At 36.1% G+C, this 22,944-nt stretch overlaps 1 protein-coding gene across 2 annotated transcripts in view; it reads left to right on the top strand.

The window, feature by feature from the left end:
* Nucleotides 1-22,165, top strand: part of LOC144966096 (thioredoxin domain-containing protein 16-like) — a 73,277-nt gene extending 51,112 nt beyond the window's left edge. For both annotated transcript variants that reach the window (XM_078902173.1, XM_078902182.1), the window contains exons 13-21: nt 2,436-2,670; nt 4,000-4,133; nt 7,630-7,717; nt 8,683-8,824; nt 10,739-10,905; nt 12,154-12,241; nt 16,116-16,209; nt 19,498-19,614; nt 20,145-22,165. In XM_078902173.1, coding sequence (XP_078758299.1) covers nt 2,436-2,670; nt 4,000-4,133; nt 7,630-7,717; nt 8,683-8,824; nt 10,739-10,905; nt 12,154-12,241; nt 16,116-16,209; nt 19,498-19,614; nt 20,145-20,338 — 1,259 coding nt within the window. In that variant the 3' untranslated portion in view covers nt 20,339-22,165. The remainder of the gene's footprint in view (nt 1-2,435; nt 2,671-3,999; nt 4,134-7,629; nt 7,718-8,682; nt 8,825-10,738; nt 10,906-12,153; nt 12,242-16,115; nt 16,210-19,497; nt 19,615-20,144) is intronic.
* The last annotated feature ends 779 nt before the right edge of the window (nt 22,166-22,944 follow it).

Raw genomic sequence — 22,944 nt, 5'->3', positions numbered from 1 at the left:
AGTTTCGGTCTGTCTTACCACCAATACGCTGATGATACGCAATTGTACTGCGTTTCCAATACGAGAAATTTACAAGAAGTATCAGCCAATAGTAAGAATTGTATCCAAAGTGTTAAGAAATGGATGAATGAGAACAGACTGAAACTAAATGATGATAAGACAGAGGTGCTGTATTTTGGGAACAGGAAGTGGAAAAGTAAAACAGATTTGAAGCTGGGGGATGCCTCCATTCAAATTGTTGATAAAGTGAAAAACCTTGGCACATTCTTAGACTCTGGACTGTCGATGGAGCATCAGGTTAATAATTTGGTTAGATCTCCCTTTTTCCAACTAAAAAAGATTGCTTCCAATAGACGGTTCATATCTGAGGATGTGACCAAACACCTGGTTGTGTCCCTCGTACTATCGAAAGTGGATTATTGCAATGCTCTGTTGTTTGGCGTTTCGCAATATAATCTGAGACGTCTTCAGATTGTCCAAAACAGCGCTGCCAGACTAGTATTCATGAAGTGTAAGTGTGATTCTGTCAGACCTCTGCTTCATGACCTGCACTGGCTGCCTGTTGAGAAAAGGATTAAATTCAAAGCTTGTGTTTTAGTGTATCGTTGTCTTGAAGGTACTGCCCCTTCCTACATTTCGGAACTAATTGAAATATATTCAAAACCCCGCCCCTTACGTTCGGCCAGTGCTTCCACCAAACTAGTTGTCCCTCAAATATGGAAAAATGCTGGAATGAGATCCTTTTCTCATTTCGGACCCTCTGTTTGGAACGCCGTACCACAGAGCATTCGTGAAAAAGAATCTTTGTCTATTTTTAAACGTTCGCTTAAAACATATCTGTTTCGTCTTTAGTAGATGTTGTGAGAAGCAAGATAGGTCTGTCTGGTTTCTATTGTGAGTTGTGTGTCTGGGTGTGTGTGTGTGTGTGTGTGTGTATGCTTGTGTGTGTGAATGAGTATGTGTCAGCCAAAGTAATTTGTAATTTAAGCGCTTAGAGACTGGTGTCTCGGAGTTATAGCGCTATATAAGTTTTCAGCATTATTATTTATTATTATTAAATTAAAGCTTGGCATTAGCCGAGTAGAATGCTTCTACTCAACATAGTCTCCGCCTTTCTCGATAGCGACAGTCCACCTTTTTGTAAGGCCACGTATTCTGTCCTCGTAAAACTGAGTTGACTGAACTTTCAGGCAATTTTTCACTACTGTCTTGGCTTCTTCATCATCTTCAAAGCGATGTCCCCTCATTTCCTCCTTCAATGGACCAAAACGATGGAAGCCTGAAAGTGTCAAGTCTGGTGAATACGGAGGGTGAGACAGCGTTGTCCATCGATTCCCTCCCTTTCATGAAGAAACAGCAATCGTTCCATTGCCAAATCCGGTCCAACTTGACAAATTCTTGCTTGCAGTCGCTTCTATGTCTATTTGTACCTGCTATCTCATCAAGAGAAGTTCTATCAAATCTGATCAATGCTTGTCTTTATTTGATTCAATGAGTTGACGCTGCTTGGACGGCGACCATCAAAAGATTTGTCAGATAAATACATGGTTGTGAGGGTTTCAGGTTAGGTGTTGGATTGCATCTCATTTTCTTCTAAATGGAAAGATACACGTTCAACTCACCCAAAAATACTGCCTCCACAAAATGCCTGAATTTTATCAACTTTCCCAAGGTGTTTAAAAATGTTACTCGAGGTTTCTTCTTCGAAAACAAAAAAAAAATTCAATGACAGCTTCCTGTCGCTGACGGACATTCATGGGGGCAGCCATTCTGAAATGCCGTAACTATGTCAAAATTTGACAGAATTAAAATGTTCAACTTTTGGTTTAAAGAGTACACGTGTTAGTTCGATTGAGCCAAATATGACGTCACATGACAAAAAAAAATGAACTCCGTAGGACATTTGTCCCAATATTTTTTTACCCACCCTCGTATATTGCCAAAAGGAAACCATTTAAAACAGCAAACATGGAAAGTTAGACAACTAATAATCTATTATCTGATACATTATGTACATTATTTTTACTCATGTATAAACGATAATAATAATAATAATGATAACAATAATATCAGTTCCAGATTAAAAAGCAAAAATTATATTGGAAAAGAATTATGTTCAGGCTGATTGTTCTGAGTAAGTGTGAAAGAAAGAGAGAGAGAGAGAGAGAGAGAGAGAGAGAGAGAGAGAGAGAGAGCGAGAGAGAAAATAAGTAGGAGTGAAATATCTGTTCAATGTTATAGTTATCATTTAACGTTATAACAAGTGTAACTAAATGACAAATTGCCATATTTATGGACAATAAAGATCTATTATTATTATTATTATTATTATTATTATTATTATTATTATTATTATTATTATTATTATTATTAATATTATTTGTTTTGGAAACATAAAATGTGTTGTTGTTATGCAATTGAATTCTTTTCTCCAGATGATGCTCTCAGTATGAGTTTTCTCACTGACTTTGGCAATGCAGCTATGGCCTTGGAATCAGAGAGAAATATTAAAGACGTTCTTGCCGTGGTGAATTGCTACGATGCGACAGATTTGTGTACCTTAGAAAACATAGCCCTGTATCCAACAATTCGCATTTACAAGAAAAATTTACCCTCTCAAACATATGAAGGTCCTCTGGACATGTCATCTGTCATCAAAGTTGCTGCTTTGTGAGTATTTTATCTAATCAGAAATTTTAACAAATTTTTATGATATCTCTTGAATCAAGGAATTTCACCTTAACTACTACTTCATTCTCACATCTCTCATTCATCCTTAGTGTTTCATTCATCGTGTTTTGTTGATACAGGGTAGTGTAAACGTTGCTGCTCGAAGCTCGAAGAGATAAATAATAACGTGAAGTTTTGTTTATTCATCTTAACTACGCCACTACCACATCATCTCATTCATTTGTGGTGTTTCATTCATCCTGTTTTGTTGATAAAGGGGAAACCCGATACGTTCATTTGATCTGTTTTTGTAATTAAATTGAAGCTTACATTCAACTTCACGTTATTATTTGTTGATCCAGGGGAAATCTGGAAACATACACATTGTCTGTCTTTGTTTAATAATGTGAAGCTCCCATTTCATTGTCTATTATTATTTATTTCTTCGAGCTTCCAGCTGGAACATTTTCATTATCCAGCATTCTTTCAGGGATATTAATTTAGTCGGCATACCACATCACGGTATCAACCGTTAGATTGGAAAAGAATTATGTTCAGGCTGATTGTTCTGAGGAAGTGGCATTATTATTTGTTTTGGAAACATAAAACGTGTTTTTATACAATTCAATGTTTTTCTCCATAAACACGATATCAGTCGTGTTTGGGGGTTTTTTGTCACTCTTTGTTTAGTGTCACATAAGCCTTGCCCTGTTTTCTTTTTTTCAATTAAGTTATTTTAAAAAATAAATATTTTTTTAGTATGAGGAAACCATCTTAAAGAAAAATATCTTTCTTTATTCTATTTTCTTTTAAATGAGTGATGCTAGTTTTAGTCTGATGAAATTTTCTTTGCAGTAATTCAATGTTCCTTCCAGCACAGAACGTTGCAAACAAATCACACTGACCATTTCACGCTACCAAAGCAGAAATTAATTGATGTTAAATTAGTGATTTATTGACCTCACAACCCTGAAAGAGTTAATTTCTGATTATCTGGTCTCAATTCTTCTTCTAGTTTTATTTCATAATTTATAAATACCGTATTGAGGTGGATCACTCTGCATGCTATTCATGTTATCTGTTAACTTTTTGATATTAATTACCAGCAGTGGCATTTAGCCACTTTAAAAACTTTAAAGGTATTTTTTAAATTTTAAAATAATTTTTTTTTTTTTTTTTTTTGAGTCTGGGTAGACAAGAATAGCTTTTTAAAAATGTTCATTTTAAAATGAAATACGTTCAACTTTTCCTATAATATCGTTCACATGTATAACAAAATCATGCTCTTCAAAATCATTGGGTTTTTAAAAAATTGTTAATTTGCAACAGGCTCAAACAGGATTTGCCCATAGAATTGAAAGACGAAGCTGAACTGAATTCATTTATAAAGGGAGAATTTCCTACAAAGATCACAGACTTCACTCCATCATCCGTCATTTTCGTGGCCCCCAAGAAAGATAAAGGTTGGAATACAGCTTCCTATTTAGACATGATAATATTTTTTTAAAAACTACAACTTCTATTCATCATCGTCATCATCATCATAATAATCATCATCATCATCATCATCATCATCATCATCATCATCATCATCATCATCATCATCATCATCATTATCATTATCATAATCATCATCATCATCATCATCATCATCATCATCATGTCTCTTACAGCTACAAACGTCAGTGACCATAACTTTCCAGTCTTACCTGGCCTAGGCTTTACAAAGGCAGAACAAGTTAACAATTATTCTATGCCATCTTTTCGATAGAAATGGCATAAAAGTCTAAGGTTGATAGATTATCTAGATATACCAACCACAGAAATGGCATAAAAGTCTAAGGTTAATAGATTATCTAGATACATCAACCACAGAAATGGCATAAAAGTCTAAGGTTAATAGATTATCTAGATATACCAACCACAGAAATGGCATAAAAGTCTAAGGTTGATAGATTATCTAGATATACCAACCACAGAAATGGCATAAAAGTCTAAGGTTAATAGATTATCTAGATACATCAACCACAGAAATGGCATAAAAGTCTAAGGTTAATAGATTATCTAGATATACCAGCCACAGAAATGGCATATAAGTCTAAGGTTAATAGATTATCTAGATATACCAACCACAGAAATGGCATAAAAGTCTAAGGTTAATAGATTATCTAGATACATCAACCACAGAAATGGCATAAAAGTCTAAGGTTAATAGATTATCTAGATACATCAACCACAGAAATGGCATAAAAGTCTAAGGTTAATAGATTATCGAGATATATCAACCACAGAAATGTCATATAAGTCTAAGGTTAATAGATTATCTAGATATACCAACCACAGAAATGGCATAAAAGTCTAAGGTTAATAGATTATCTAGATACATCAACCACAGAAATGGCATAAAAGTCTAAGGTTAATAGATTATCTAGATACATCAACCACAGAAATGGCATAAAAGTCTAAGGTTAATAGATTATCGAGATATATCAACCACAGAAATGGCATAAAAGTCTAAGGTTAATAGATTATCTAGATACATCAACCACAGAAATGGCATAAAAGTCTAAGGTTAATAGATTATCTAGATATACCAACCACAGAAATGGCATAAAGTCTAAGGTTAATAGATTATCTAGATACATCAACCACAGAAATGGCATAAAAGTCTAAGGTTAATAGATTATCTAGATACATCAACCACAGAAATGGCATAAAAGTCTAAGGTTAATAGATTATCTAGATACATCAACCACAGAAATGGCATAAAAGTCTAAGGTTAATAGATTATCTAGATATATCAACCACAGAAATGGCATAAAAGTCTAAGGTTAATAGATTATCTAGATACATCAACCACAGAAATGGCATAAAAGTCTAAGGTTAATAGATTATCTAGATACATCAACCACAGAAATGGCATATAAGTCTAAGGTTAATAGATTATCTAGATACATCAACCACAGAAATGGCATATAAGTCTAAGGTTAATAGATTATCTAGATACATCAACCACAGAAATGGCATAAAAGTCTAAGGTTAATAGATTATCTAGATACATCAACCACAGAAATGGCATAAAAGTCTAAGGTTAACTCTTTAAGATTCAACCCGACAAAAACCGACAACGGCATAATATTCATGGGCGGGGTAGTCAAGACTGGCCTCAGTAAGTAAAATCCAATCGTTATGAAGGAAATGACAGGCCCTGTCACTGCCGCAGGGTGTTTTCAGCTTTGATTTTTATAAATTTGCCGACAAAAAAGAAAATACGTTTCAGAAATTGCGATTTAAATCCTATTTTATTTGAGGGTGAAAATTATTGACATTGCACTTTGTTTGGTAAAAATCGATAAAAAATTACGACTTCGGTGATGAAAAATGACTTTGAAGACAATTATTGTAAACTTTTAAAATATTATTAATAATTTATAACTCCCTTATTTGTGGGTCGATTTTGTCATTCGAGGTATCAATTTTATTGTAATAAAGAGATAGGAACTTCAGAGTTATTTTTTCTGATGCGAAATTATAATTTGTAATTTTAGCACCAAGAAAAATAGTCGGTAAATAAATTTGTTACACCTCTTTGATAGACCGCCGGGGTCCGTTCGTGTAGAATTGTGAATCAAGCGTCTCAAAGTCTTCGACCAATCACGGGCTATCTATCCAGCTGGCCGAAACAAAGACTCTTCTCCCCGTCGATGTATTACGCTATTGTTATGCAAGGAATATAACACCTTATTTGAGTAAGCCTAAATTCTAAAATCTAAAAGTAAAATATATAATTCTGAGGAATTTGAAAGTCACATTGCTGAAATCAGCTTGAAAAAAGAAGTACATTGGTCTTTGTTTCATAAAAATCGGTTGAAAACCAACTGTTTTACGAATAAATTTGATTTTAAAAATTGCTTTTGTTTATTTTAGCTTTTTTTAGCAACTTTTTTATTTACGGCCGATTTTCTTGATTTTTATATCATTCTTTATATCCAAAGAGACGAGATCAGTGATATACTTTGTTTGTTTCAAATGTAACTAGAACATAATTTGGCTTTTTTACCTATCGACCATGCCTGGATAATTTATTCCAACGTGGCGATGTGACGCAACTATTCCATGGCCGTCTTCCACTGCATCGACGATGATTCAATTCATTGTTGACGGCTGTTGACACGTGAGCAGCCAGAACGACCAATCGTTGAAGGGTCAAGATGCTCAGTAGCCAATCGTTCTTCGGTCAAAAAACTTAAGAACTCACGAGAACAAAAGTTTGAAATTTGGTGATGGACGGACCTATGAAATCGTTTCTGGGCGGAGTTTAGCCATGAGTGACCGTAGAAAACGAAAAGGCGACTACAGATATCAAAGGGTAGGCTTATATCATCAAAGGATGTCTACATGATTGACATGGCCATATAGGGAACTCATTATCTACTCCCCCAAAAAGAATCTGAACACGAGAGGGTTAATAGATTATCTAGATACATCAACCACAGAAATGGCATAAAAGTCTAAGGTTAATAGATTATCTAGATATACCAACCACAGAAATGGCATAAAAGTCTAAGGTTAATAGATTATCTAGATACATCAACCACAGAAATGGCATAAAAGTCTAAGGTTAATAGATATTCTAGATACATCAACCACAGAAATGGCATAAAAGTCTAAGGTTAATAGATTATCTAGATACATCAACCACAGAAATGGCATAAAAGTCTAAGGTTAATAGATTATCTAGATACATCAACCACAGAAATGGCATAAAAGTCTAAGGTTAATAGATTATCGAGATATATCAACCACAAAATTGAATTTCTATTTCTAAATCGGCCAAGTTACCCCTTGCCCTTTCCGGCTAATTCTTGAAAGAAACTTAAAGATTCCAAAATGCCGTTGGATTGATGGAAAGATATTATATTCAATTTTATTTTATCTTATATTTTTTTTCATTCATAGCTATGTGGAGTTTATTCAGAGATGCGTCAAAGCAACTTGCTCCTTTTGTGGCCATTGGAGAAGTCAAAGGCAAGCTTGTGGGTCTAGTGTAAGTGTTTTATTGTTGTCATCGTTTTGATACCCATGGGTTGAAAAGTTCACAGGCATGACCTTTCTTCCAGGCAAAATTCAGGCAAAAAATGATTAGAGATCAAAGTCTATCCCAAAATTAAAGAAAAGTTCATCTCCACTTCGTCAATCGGTCTTATTTTAACCAGTTAAAGGCGGTGTGCAAGTTGGTTTGTTGGTTTCAGAATTTTTAAAATTTGCCATTTTTATCCCAAGTACAAACATTATTTAATCATTATAGCTTGCTTGCAAAACAAATGAAGTAATGTAAAGTATGGAGAATGATAAAAAGTGTTGAACAAAAAATTGGATGTGACAGCTTCAAACAGAACCCCCCCCCCCCCCCCCCCCCCCCCAAAAAAAACAAAAAACCCCAACTTATTTAATATATAGAATGTATCGTGTTCAAAACCCTCTTTCAGCCAACTACACAAGCCATAATTTGATAGCACTCCATGTAAAACTTAAACAGATGGGAGAAAAGGTCTCAGTACATCCAGTCAGGATGATTGATGGCGGAAAGTAAACAGTATTATTACGTTCAATATCTAGAGAACACAGGTATTAATTCATTTTTTTTACACGAGTTAGAACCTGACATAACGCCTGAGGCTGTGTTCTCACTATAGTATTATGTCAGCATAAGCCAGATGTCTAAATGTGGATTTTGCTTAAAAACGATCAGAAATATGGGATTTGACTTTTTTTTTAACAATTAAAGACAGTCGAATTTTTAATGTTCCTTAATAGAACAACAAGCTAACCCAAGTCTCAAATCTTGGGTTATAAACTCGACTTATGACATGTAAAACACTCCAGCATGAGCAATTGTATCAAATATAAATGTGCATGTTGATTTTAATTCAATTTTTGATTTACTGCAAATTTTTCTTGCTGTTTCCAAAAATGAAATCTTCTTGTCATTTGTCTCCCTTATCTTACCAGTACTAAGAAACACGACTGTTCATCCCCAAGCCTGATTTCCTTCCATCACAACGACCCCATTCAGCCTGTTAGGATATTGTCCAAGATCTCAAGAGTTGAAGACATTGTCACCTTTGTGAAGCAAGCCATGATCCCCGCAATGGTAAGGTCTACATACATGGATATGCTCTTTTCTTCATAGTTTTTATTGTATTCTATGGTAAGAAACACCTCAAGTCTGGGGAGAAGATTTTATATTCAGGGAGAGGGGACGGGATTCATACTCAGGGAGTAGGAATATAACAAAGAAAGTATTGGACTGGAACCCTCAGGGCAGAAGATCAAGGGGAAGGCCACGAGGAACATGGAGAAGAATTAAAGAAGCTGATATACAGAGAAGTGGTAAGACCTGGAATGAGATTAAAAAGTTAGCTCGTGATAGAGAAGGATGGAAACTGTTTGTCTGTGGCCTATACCCTGACCCAGGGTGAAAAAGGCAATGATGATGATGATAGAGAAGGATGGAAACTGTTTGCCTGTGGCCTATACCCTGACCCAGGGTGAAAAAGGCAATGATGATGATGATAGAGAAGGATGGAAACTGTTTGTCTGTGGCCTATACCCTGACCCAGGGTGAAAAAGGCAATGATGATGATGATAGAGTAGGATGGAAACTGTTTGTCTGTGGCATACCTGACCCAGGGTGAAAAAGGAAATGATGATGATGACGATAGAGAAGGATGGAAACTGTTTGTCTGTGGCCTATACCCTGACCCAGGGTGAAAAAGGCAATGATGATGATGATAGAGAAGGATGGAAACTGTTTGTCTGTGGCCTATACCCTGACCCAGGGTGAAAAAGGCAATGATGATAATGATAGAGAAGGATGGAAACTGTTTGTCTGTGGCCTATACCCTGACCCAGGGTGAAAAAGGCAATGATGATGATGATAGAGAAGGATGGAAACTGTTTGTCTGTGGCCTATACCCTGACCCAGGGTGAAAAAGGCAATGATGATGATGGTAATTGACAAAAACCTAGTCACCTGGTCAAAAATCCATCAAATTATGGCTTTCCCCTCTTCATTGATTTCTGCTCGGCTTTCAACGCAATGGACCCGAGTATTTTGATTGCAACATTGAGATGAATGTCAGGAATATTTTGATTTACTGGTATCAACATATGTATGTGCTCAAAGTGCTTTGCAAAAGGTACGTGTGCTGGTCGCAATACTGATCGTATAGGATGAGACATGTAATTGAAAAGCTTTTACAATTTTTTTTGACAGACATCACTATTATCTGCTAGGTTCTCATTTTACTCAAGAATGCGGTGAGAAAATGGGATATTAAGTGATTCAGTGCCTTTGATGGGATCTTCTGATCTCCCATGACCACTTTTGCTACTTACCCTTCCCATTTTGCTATCTTTATTCTGGATTGAAATTGCTTTTTTTTTTCGGGAGGCTTTCCCTAACTGAGGGGAAAGCAGTCAAATGTCTTGTTTCCTTTTTTTTTTTTTTTTTTGGAGAGATGTTTTTCCCTTGTAAATCATTTCTCCCTCTTGTACTTTCATAGATTTAGTTTTGAATATGTTGATTGTACTTTATAAGCATTAGAGTGTATCCTTTATAGTAGGGTCCCTTGCTTGTGCCTGGATGGGACTATTAGCTAATGTCAAAATAGGCACATTGATGAATTGCTCGTGGATGCACCGTTCCCTATTCCTTTGTCTTAATTTTCTTTGGTTCTTTTAAATTCAGATCTACAACTTTTCCCCGATCATCTTTATTTTTACTGGTTCTGAAATGACTTAAGAGTGTCATTAGCGACGAAAAACCCTTAAAAATCAAAACAAAACAATCAGTAATTCAGTTTGCACTGCTGTGGCAGGACTTGAACCACAAGCTTATAGGTCGCACACCAAGTATCACACATTATTATGATCTTGCCCTAAAGTCATAAATAACTTGATGAGCCAGGTACTTTGTGTGAAACCCAGCAATATTGTACATGTCGTAGAGCTATCTTCTCCTTTATCATGTCATACTGTCATCTTCATTTTATTTCTTCCACAGCCTGAGTTGACAGCTATCAACTTTCCACTCCTCCATTCCAAGAAACTCCCATTTGTAATTCTATTCCTGAACCAGTCCAACCCTAAGTCCAGTGAGATTAAAACCATGATCAGTCAGATTGCTTCTATGGATTCATTCCATGATTCTGTCTTCTGCTGGATGGATGCGTAAGTCGGAATAAATTAAAATTTGATAACAGCGATACCTGACCATGGAGAATGTATTTAAATCACAGAACTGTGACCTTATATAAAACTCTCTGCTTGGCAGGCACCCAGTGTAATGTCCAAAAACAGTGGTGTGACATGATCGTTCTTCCTCTTTTTCTAAATTATTTTAGCAGGATGATTTTTTTTACCACCAAATCTAACAGACTCAGCTACCCATTCACTGCTGGGTGGACAGAGGTGTCAGAAAAAATCTCAACTGCACCTGGGGGTCGATCTTGGTCCCTTTGTGTGTAAAGCGAGTGCTCTACCAACTGAGCTGTCGGGACCCCCAAATAAGAAATGGGCTCAATTACAATTTCCACAGCATGTGGACCACCCAACAAGAGCATTATGAACATTAGATATGTTAAACAGTGAAATTGACCTCAACCCCTTGTTATTTGACCTTGTTATTTGACCTCCACAAGGTTGAGGTCAGTGTCCAATTAATGGCATATTTTTAAAAATCAATTTCACTGTTTAACATATCTAATGTTCATAATGCTCTTGTTGGGTGGTCCACATGCTGTGGAAATTGTAATTGAGCCCATTTCTTATTTGGGAGTCCCGACAGCTCAGTTGGTAGAGCACTCGCTTTACACACAAAGGGACCAAGATCGACCCCCAGGTGCAGTTGAGATTTTTTCTGACACCTCTGTCCACCCAGCAATGAATGGGTAGCTGAGTCTGTTAGATTTGGTGGAAAGTACTTTGCGACAGACTAGCATCCTATTCAAAGGATAGCAAGCAATTGCTATTGTCCGTTTCACGCTATAGCAGTTGGGATAAACTCCGGCTCCATAGGCCTAATAGCCAGGGTTGCCAATTTGGCAGATTTTCTGCCAAATGTCCTTTTTTTTGGCAGAATTTGAAGTTATCTAACAGAAAAAAAACGGTTTGACAGTTTGGCAGATATTATTTTCCACGTTTGCCATGGCAATTTTTATGTATTAGTGATTTTTTTAAACTTGGGAAATGAAAAAAAAAATTATGACATTGACCTTTCGAATTCTTTGTTTAACAAAACTGATGTTTTCAAAGTGGGTACTATAAATAGTACGGTTTGGCAGATTTTTGTGGTATTTGGCAGATTTTTTCAAATTCCAGTTGGCAGAATGCCTGAAAATAATCTGGCAACCCTGCTAACAGCTCTGAAGGACAACTTTTTCTAGCATTTTAATTTGATTTAATGCTGTTCCTTTTCAGCCAGAACAAGACACCTGGCATGGAATTGCTGAAGGAATACACAGAAAGTAATTCTACACCCACTGTTGCTGTCGTCAATCACAAGCAGGTATTTAAATAAATTAGCAAAGCCGAGACAAAATTTTGTTTATTGTTGTCGTGTAATTTTTGTTATATTTTTAATTATTTAATCATTTTTGTTTTTGTTGTATGTTTGCGTAATTTTTGGGGCTTGCATTTTATTAATTTGCATACACTTTTGTGGGCTTTTGTGCGGCTATGGGGTCTAGTGGTATAACACTCGCTTTCGGATCGGAAGGTCCTGGGTTCGAGCCTTGCTCGGCGCATAGTTGAGTCCTTGGAGAAGGCTCTTTACTCACATTCTCTCACCGTACTCGGGTGTAAAATGACTACCTGGCCATTAACAGCGTTGTCTCTGTCCCAAAAATTTGTAATATTGCCTGACAGGCGTCATGTCTCGTCCTACATGTTATGTGTTGTTGTTGGCCAGGGACCCCTTGTAAAGCGCTTTGAGCACGTTTAGTGGATATTGCGCTATATAAAAGCTCAAGTTTTTTTGTTTTTTTAATCTTTATCTTTTATTTTCTCATTTAATTTACATCCATTGAATATTTTATGATGAAGTTACGTAAAGGAGTGGAGGTATCAATTGCTCAGTTGCTAGAGCATTGTGTTCACAGTCAAAGGGAAAGAGAGCTGGGCAGCAATCTTTAAAATATAAGGCGGGTTTGCAGGTGTCAATATAAGTGGAATTGAAGCAATATTAGAAATATTGACAATGATGCTATACAATTTACCATCAAACATAAATAATGAAGCTTGGTAAGGAAGTGAATGGATTGATGACAATGTTTCTAAGTGATGAATGACAATGTTTGTAAGGGATGAATGGATGAATGACAATGTTTGTAAGGGATGAATGGATGAATGACAATGTTTGTAAGGGATGAATGCATGAATGACAATGTTTGTAAGGGATGAATGGATGAATGACAATGTTTGTAAGGGATGAATGGATGAATGACAATGTTTGTAAGGGATGAATGGATTAATGACAATGTTTGTAAGGGATGAATGGATGAATGACAATGTTTGTAAGGGATGAATGGATGAATGACAATGTTTGTAAGAGATGAATGGATGAATGACAATGTTTGTAAGGGATGAATGGATGAATGACAATGTTTGTAAGGGATGAATGGATGAATGACAATGTTTGTAAGGGATGAATGGATGAATGACAATGTTTGTAAGAGATGAATGGGTTAATGACAATGTTTGTAAGAGATGAATGGATGAATGACAATGTTTGTATTGGATGAATGGATGAATGACAATGTTTGTAAGGGATGAATGGATGAATGACAATGTTTGTATGGATGAATGGATGAATGACAATGTTTGTAAGGGATGAATGGATGAATGACAATGTTTGTAAGGGATGAATGGATGAATGACAATGTTTGTAAGGGATGAATGGATGAATGACAATGTTTGTAAGGGAATGATATGACAATGTTTGTAAGGGATGAATGGATGAATACAATGTTTGTAAGGGATGAATGGATGAATGACAATGTTTGTAAGGGATGAATGGATGAATGACAATGTTTGTATTGGATGAATGGATGAATGACAATGTTTATAAGGGATGAATGGATGAATGACAATGTTTGTATTGGATGAATGGATGAATGACAATGTTTGTAAGGGATGAATGGATGAATGACAATGTTTGTAAGGGATGAATGACAATGTTTGTAAGGGATGAATGGATGAATGACAATGTTTGTAAGGGTGATGAAATGACAATGTTTGTAAGGGATGAATGGATGAATGACAATTTTGTAAGGGATGATGATATGACAATGTTTGTAAGGGATGATATGACAATGTTTGTAAGGGATGAAATGGATGAAATGACAAGGGTTATGTAAGGGAATTGAATGACAATGTTTGTAAGGATGAATGGATGAATGACAATGTTTGTAAGGGTATGAAATGTTGAAAGACAATGTTTGTAAGGGAATGAATGGATGAATGACAATGTTTGTAAGGGATTGGATGATGACAATGTTTGTAAGGGATGATATGGATTGAATGACAATGTTTGTAAGGGATGAATGGACAATGTTTGTAAGGATGATGATGGATGAATGACAATGTTTGTAAGGGATGAATGACAATGTTTGTAAGGGATGAATGACAATGTTTGTAAGGGATGAATGGATGAATGACAATGTTTATAAGGGATGAATGGATGAATGACAATGTTTGTAAGGGATGAATGACAATGTTTGTAAGGGAGATGAATGGTAATGAATGACAATGTTTTAAGGATGAATGACATGGTAGGATGAATGACAATGTTTGTAAGGATGAATGGATTAATTTGTAAATGTGGTTGATAGACAGGGATAGGATGGATGAATGACAATGTTTGTAAGGTGAATGACAATGTTAGGGATGAATGACAATGTCTGTAAGGGATGGATGGATGAATGACAATGTTTGTAAGGGATGAATGACAATGTTTGTAAGGGATGAATGACAATGTTTGTAAGGGATGAATGGATGAATGACAATGTTTATAGGGGATGAATGACAATGTTTGTAAGGGATGAATGGATGAATGACAATGTTTTGTAAGGGATGGATGAGGATGAATGACAATTTTGTAAGGAGATGATATGACAATGTTTGTAAGGGATGAATGACAATGTTTGTAAGGGATGAATGGAATGAATGACAATGTTTATAAGGGATGAATGGATGAATGACAATGTTTGTAAGGGATGAATGACAATGTTTGTAAGGGATGAATGGATGAATGACAATGTCTGTAAGGGATGAATGGATTAATGACAATGTTTGTAAGGGATGAATGGATTAATGACAATGTTTGTAAGGGATGAATGGATGAATGACAATGTTTGTATTGGATGAATGGATGCATGACAATGTTTATAAGGGATGAATGGATGAATGACAATGTTTGTAAGGGATGAATGGATGAATGACAATGTTTGATACGATGAATGGATGAATGACAATGTTTGTAAGGGATGAATGGATGAATGACAATGTTTGTAAGGGATGAATGGATGAATGACAATGTTTGTAATGGATGAATGACAATGTTTGTAAGGGATGAATAACAATGTTTGTAAGGGATGAATGACAATGTTTGTAAGGGATGAATGGATGAATGACAATGTTTGTAAGGGATGAATGGATGAATGACAATGTTTGTAAGGGATGAATGACAATGTTTGTAAGGGATGAATGGATGAATGACAATGTTTGTAAGGGATGAATGGATTAATGACAATGTTTGTAAGGGATGAATGACAATGTTTGTAAGGGATGAATGGGTGAATGACAATGTTTGTAATGGATGAATGACAATGTTTGTAAGGGATGAATGGATGAATGACAATGTTTGTAAGGGATGAATGGATGAATGACAATGTTTGTAAGGGATGAATGGATGACGGGAATGAATGGATGACTGACAATGTTTGTAAGGGATGAATGGATTGATGACAATGTTTGTAAGGGATGAATGGATGAATGACAATGTTTGTAATGGATGAATGGATGAATGACACTGCTTGTATGGAAGTGAATGGATAAATGGCAATGTTCACATAGCTTTTTTTATTCTAGACTTAGATGTGCATGAGAGCATGACAGTAACATTGTAAGTGTGCAAATGCAAAGGATTCATTAATAAAAAAACTATTTTGTATTGACTGGATATTTTGTTCCTTTGAACCTGCTGAAAAAATGTCGTATGTCTTGATGCCTTCATGTATAGATAGGTGTGAATGTATGTCTTGATGCCTTCATGTATAGATAGGTGTGAATGTATGTCTTGATGCCTTCATGTATAGATAGGTGTGAATGATTTGAATGAGTCAGAGATATTTATTTATTCTATCGTGATTATAATTCTACAGGCTGAAGTGTTCATCCACCAATCAGAGGCTTTGAATTCCAATGCTATTGTTCAGTGGCTCACCAGTGTTTTCAGTGAAAAGGAAACGCCCTCCAGTAAGTTTGACTTCTCGGTAGTTTAATCAATACAGGAGTGACGTCAGAGACATCCCTGCCAACCCTTCTGCTTTTGGCTGAATCATTCCTATTTTCACTCTTCCTTTTTGTACTACTACCTCATTGTCTCTAAAATTCCGATTTTCAAAAATGGTCATAATGGTAAGAATAAAAAAGAGGGGGGTTGGGGGGGGGGGGGGGTTTAAAAACTGATTTTTATTTTTTTTTATGATTGCCAAAATGGAGCTAAATAGGAAAATTAGTTGCACTCCTTTCCCCCATCCCGATTCCATAACCTAATACGTGTGATGGGTGGGGTTCCTGGCCTCCCATAGTGGCCAGGGTGGTACTTACTGTGTCTTCTATCCTCCCATAGTGGCCAGGGTGGTACTTACTGTGTCTTCTATCCTCCCATAGTGGCCAGGGTGGTACTTACTGTGTCTTCTATCCTCCCATAGTGGCCAGGGTGGTACTTACTGTGTCTTCTATCCTCCCATAGTGGCCAGGGTGGTACTTACTGTGTCTTCTATCCTCCCATAGTGGCCAGGGTGGTACTTACTGTGTTTCTATCCCCTTATAACTTTTTCAATTTGCTTTTCTTTCTTTGTCTTGGAATGAGATTACTTGGTTTTGCCCTGGCCGTAGTGCTTGGCTGGGAGGGAAACAGTCAAATGCATAGTTATTGTTTTGGGAGATGATATTTTTTTCCTTTAAATCATCTCTCTGTTAGTATTATTATATTTGTTATTTTGAATTTATAATGTAAGCATTTGAGTGTATTCCTCTTAGTGGGATCTTGTGCTGGTTAGACTTTAGGTAATCTCAAACTAAGTACACTGATAGTGTGCTCTTGGAATCTACATCTGTTCCCTATTTTAACCATTTCCCCTATGTCTTAATTTTTCCTCAAGTCCTTTTACCTGTACATCTAGAATGTTTTTACTATCCCATTTTCTTCCTTTTTTTTTGGTTGTGCTGATATACCTAAATGTGTTGCAAGCTCTGTAAAATCGTTAAAAAAGAAAATAATAATAATAATAATACATGTGATGATGTGTAGTGTTGCCAGCTGTGCCAGAATACTGTCCTTATGTTTTTGGTGGCAAAGATGGTGGTAAATTTGATACAGAATTATCCATTGTTAAGGTATTCCTGTTTTTTTTTTGTCTCAAATTCTTATTTCCTATCGTTCTAATTCCACTTTTGGAATATGAAGGGTTGGTAGGTCTGCAGAGAGCAGGCACTGGTGAAGATCTGAAAAGTGTATTTGAAAAAAGTGCTAGTCAAAGCAGAGAGAAAATTCCAAGAAGAAAAAAACATCCCCAAAACTCTGCCTGATTTTTAAATATATTTTTTCTCATATTTTTCTCTCGACTTTGTCTGTCACTTTTTCATAGACACTGTTTCATATTATCAATATAGCATCACCATCTACTGCCCTGCCTCTGCTTTTGGTGATGTTAGCAGGCTATTTAAGTGAAGGGGGAATTACATTAACAAAATTAAGTGTGCAAGAAACAGTAAAACTGTGTCTATTAATTACCGAATTCGATTTTCAATCTACCTTTTTAACAGGGGAAGAATCAATTTGTTCTTGTTTTGTTTGATTTTTTATGGTGATTTATGTATTTTAAAAATTTTCTTGACAGGTTGGAACGATTTGGTTCAGACTCTATCCCCTCTTTCCCCTCACTCCATCTACTAGTGTAAAGGCACTATTTCTCCCTGATCATTTTGATAGCTAATCATATTATGTGACACTCTATTTATGAAATGTCATACCGTCAAGGGCTAGCAATGATTTTTCACTCGTGTAATGCTCTGGAGTCAGAGATACACCGTCTGGGTGGGGTTCCTACCTCCCATAGTGGGCAGGGAGGTACTTACTGTGTCTTCTATCCCTCTATATCTGTTTTCCAACATGCTTTCTGTCTTTGTCTCGGAATGAGATTATTTGGTTTTGTCCTGGCCCTGGCCAGAGTCCTGGCTGGGAGGGAAACAGCCAGGTGCATAGTTATTGTTTTGGGAGATGATTTTTTTTTCTTGTAAATCATCTCTCTGTTATGTATTATTATGTTTGTTATTTTTAATGTATAATGTAAGCATTTGAGTGTGTTCCTCTTTTTTGGATTTTGTGCTTGTGTCCGGATTAGACTTATAGGTGATCTCAAACTAAGTACATTGGTGGTATGCTCTTGGAATCTACATCTGATCCCTATTTGTTCTCAGTTCCCCTTTGTCTTACTTTTTCTTGGTTTCTTTAATTGTAATTCTAGAACTTTTTACTATCCCATTTTCTTCCTTTTTACTGGCGCTGATATGACCTTAATGTGTTGCAAACGCTGTGAAACCCTTAAAAACAAAAACAAACATAACAAACAATTTAGATGACAGATGCAAGACACTTCTTTCAAATGGACAAAAGTGTGAAAGAGTCTTTTGTCCTTCAGAGCCATCAGGTCAATGGAGCCAGAGATTATATTATCCTGGTTTTTGCTTGAAACGGACAATAGCAATTACTTGCTATCCTTTGGATAGGATGCTTGTCTATCGATAAGTACTTTCCAGTGGATCTAACAGACCCAGCAACCCACTCAGTGCTCGGTGGACTGTGGGTCGCATGTGAAGCGAGTGCTCTACCAAGTGAGCTATCAGGATCCTCAGCCTTTTGTAGTCTGTATTAATGTTACTTGCAAGGTATTTGATTTCATTGTAAAAATTGAGATGTATTGATTGTAGCTCTTTCATCATAGCTCAAGATTCTGGTCATTCGTTTATTTTGTAATCCGTCATGAAAATGTATTTAAGCCATTTGTCACTCTAAAAAAAAATATCACGATGGATAGATAATTTGAGAAAAGGATGAAATATTCGTAGCTAATGAATGTTTTAAAGATAATATTCTAAAAATGGAATCACGTCTAAATACAGGTAATTTTTGTCGTCTGCACTAGATAAATTGCCAATCTCTGTAGATGAGATTCAAGAAATGCTTAGTAACCTGAATAATTTAACATCGTATTTTTGTATTGTTCTGAAGTATTTATTTTTTCATGCGTCTTACAACAAAAAAGTTATATCTATTTTATATAATTATTCTATTTCAAATAAGAATTTGTACAATTTATTAAATAAGTTGATATTTTATTTTTTGTATGATAGAGGTTTTTGAGCTTGGTAGGTACATGACCTCAACGTTCAGGTCTCTTTTTTCTTATATGATCTCCCTGTATGTTTGGGGGTTTTTTTTAACCAACATTCTTTGTTCTTTTCTTTCTAAATTTTTAGAGACATTAAAGGAAAAGAAATGGTCCCCACCAGGCCCTCATTATGATTTTCTCAGCTTTATGGGTGATGAAAACTTTATGAAATGGTCTGAGAGTGAGAGTGGGGATAACGGACATGGTGAGTTGATTATTGGGTTTTTAAATGAATAATTATCAAAACAAATTTGAATTTACAGTAACAGCTTCTAATGTTGCAGAGTGTAGAATTTTATCCAGCTCTGTAATAGCAATATCAAAATGACGAATTAGGGACCAGGCACTTGGAAAAGATAAAGATCTGGAAAATTGTGTTTTAGACAGTGCCAGACAAATCCCTTTTGTGGTCACCAAAATTGCCATTTGCGGCCGCAAAAAATACAGATGACAGGTATTAGCTAGTGATTTTCTCCAGCTTTGGATCTTGCAGATGGATCAAGTTTTGTAATTGTTTGAACTTTGAACTTATGTCTCATTTTACCTTGGCTGGTTGTTAGCTAAATAAACTCTATATCCATCCATCATCTTTTGATTATCTCATAATTCATCTTTTTCTCACAATTATATGACCTTAAAGTTTCTCAAGTCCTATTAAAATATGTACAAGCTAAACCGTGACAGTGCATTGAATTCAAGTTTGTTTTTTTTATCATATATTTTTTCTTCATTCAGAGGGCGTCATATATGATGACACGTTTATAAAGAAAGAGAGTGAGACTCGTGAAGAGCTGCTAATTATCCACCAAGGCCGCCGTAAAATGGACGATAATGCAAGACCCAAGGGCTCAGAGAATGGAGAAGCTGCTGGAAAGGAGGCCATTCAGCTAGAAGGGAAGGGTCACAGTCACCAACATAACGAGTTGTAGTGAAAAATATTTTTTGATGTAATGTGTTTAGCTTCTATGATAATAGTTGTTGAAAACAATTTCAAAACAAAATTCTATTTTGTTTATTTTTTTTTTTTTTTTTTGTTTGGTTACGGGTAAGTTGAGATATTTTTTAAAACAATCTTATTTGAAATTTATGTGGAAAAGGACCCTTATGTTGTATTTTTACAATGTATGATGTACCTAAACTCTACAGGAGTTTTTTTTTGTTGTTTTTTTTAAAGAAGCTTTTCCATCTCATCAAATAATGCTTGTGGTCATTTGATATTTTACAGCTTAAAGGAAAGAATGCATTTGTGAATGATGATAATGATAACATTGTATTTATAACTGTCAAAAATGACCACCGTTTTACCTTAACTGATATGCCTAAGACAATTGGCACTTTTAATCAAAAGATTTTTATTTGTTTTATTTTTTATATTTCTGACAGTGAATCTCTGATACTATGAGATGGGCAATTCCTATTTCCTCTCAAAGTCAAGATATTAACGTTTTCCTCTTCACATAAATAAATGGGCTATCAAACAATTTTTCTTTGATTTTCACTCACGTTGAATGCAACAGTGGTAATCAGTAAGTGGGTGGGGGGCCATGACCTTCCTGTAAAGACATGGTAGGGGCAGTGTCAATAACTGTGCCTTGTATGTACCATCACCATGTCTTTGATCGAGGGTCCTAAGACCTCAGTGGCTGAGATCTCGAATGTCCACCTTTTTATTTCAAACAGTTTTCACACATAGTATCCCTATACTAAATTATCAAGCCTCAAGAAATAATGCAACCCAAACCAGCCACATCTACACAATTTTCCATAATCCTTCAACACTGAAGCTATGACCGTAATGGATCGGGTTTGGAACCCCTGTTCACCCAGCAGTGATTGGGTTGCTGGATTTGTTAGATCATAGATAGACCAACGGCTTTCCCCAAGGGTGGGAAGAAATACAGCTGTCCATCTAGGGCTACAGAAACTGGGATAGATTGAAGCTCCATGGGTCAGACGGGTCAGAAGGACTGCTTTTATGTCTTTAGTATAATAATAATAGTCTTTGTTGTCCAAATTAAAGGCAATTCATGTGAGGTAAACAATGCTCAGTTTGGTTCATGGTATGAACATCAACACATTTACATTACAGACACAGCCATACACGAACATACACGCTTGCACATTGTTTCTACACATGTATAAAAAAGAAATGAGGTATATACATACACACAGACATGCAGACATACATACATATATACATACACACAAACAGACAGACAGACAGAACGATACGATATATTTGCTGGGACAGCAGATAACCATATTTATTATAAAACACCAAGTATCACCTAGTTTCGTCTCCTTGATCTTTTGATAAGGATTACATGATGGTTTGTGTTTTGGATTTTAGGTAGCCCAAGGCTCATGAGTCGATTCTATCTGGGATATCCTTGTCTTTTTTTCTAGGCGCAGTGTGTCCCATGAGGTTGCAGATACTGAACTCAAAATATATCTGTCCATTCTTGTCATGTACTGTCTTCCTTTACTAAAGTGCTGAAAGGACCCAAAGGGTCCCATGCACTGCTTCTGAACCTAAAACTAAAGTTAATTCTTATGAATTTATAAAAGACTGAAAAAGTCTTTAAACTGTCCCTCTTGATTTTTCTTGGTGCTAATATGATGTATAAAATTGCAAACGTAGTTTATTTATAATAAACAAACATGCTTTTTATTTATTTTTTATTTACAGTTCACTCCACTTAATAGCACATCAGTTAATCAACCACTCTGCTTATACGCTACACATTCCCGAAAAACTTAATTTTTGCTATAGTCATTCCGCTTAATTGCACACCTTCTCCCCGAAATCGCTACACATTTATTCCATCTTGATCGGAGAAAAATATCTTTAAAATACACAAAAAAGTAATGGTTCAATCGATTTGTTACAATGGACAACAATCGACCCATCAGCGGGGAACTGACATCTCAGAAGCTACTGGCCTCCGTTCGGCCACACAAAAAAAAACAGCACCTGGATAAGGAAGAAGTGATGAGTCATCAGAGTGTGACACGCCATCCCTGACAAGGAAGAAGTGATGAGTCATCAGAGTGTGACCCGCCATCCCTGACAAGGAAGAAGTGATGAGTCATCAGAGTGTGACCCGCCATCCCTGACAAGGAAGAAGTGATGAGTCATCAGAGTGTGACCCGCCATCCCTGACAAGGAAGAAGTGATGAGTCATCAGAGTGTGACCCGCCATCCCTGACAAGGAAGAAGTGATGAGTCATCAGAGTGTGACCCGCCATCCCTGACAAGGAAGAAGTGATGAGTCATCAGAGTGTGACCCGCCATCCCTGACAAGGAAGAAGTGATGAGTCATCAGAGTGTGACCCGCCATCCCTGACAAGGAAGAAGTGATGAGTCATCAGAGTGTGACACGCCATCCCTGACAAACACTGAAAAACTTGACATGCTCGACATACTGCGCCACTTTCCAAGAAATAAATAATAACGTGAAGTTGAATGTAAGCTTCCAATTTAATTACAAAAACATCACAGATGTGGTGTTTCATTCATCCTGTTTTGTTGATA

This window comes from Berghia stephanieae, chromosome 1, assembly GCF_034508935.2.
Source record: "Berghia stephanieae isolate SIO BIC M18660-M18661 chromosome 1, UCSD_Bste_1.3, whole genome shotgun sequence".
Classification (NCBI taxonomy): Eukaryota; Metazoa; Mollusca; class Gastropoda; order Nudibranchia; family Aeolidiidae; genus Berghia; species Berghia stephanieae.
Note: the sequence above shows the minus strand (reverse complement) of the source record. Positions and strands in the feature narration are given on the sequence as shown.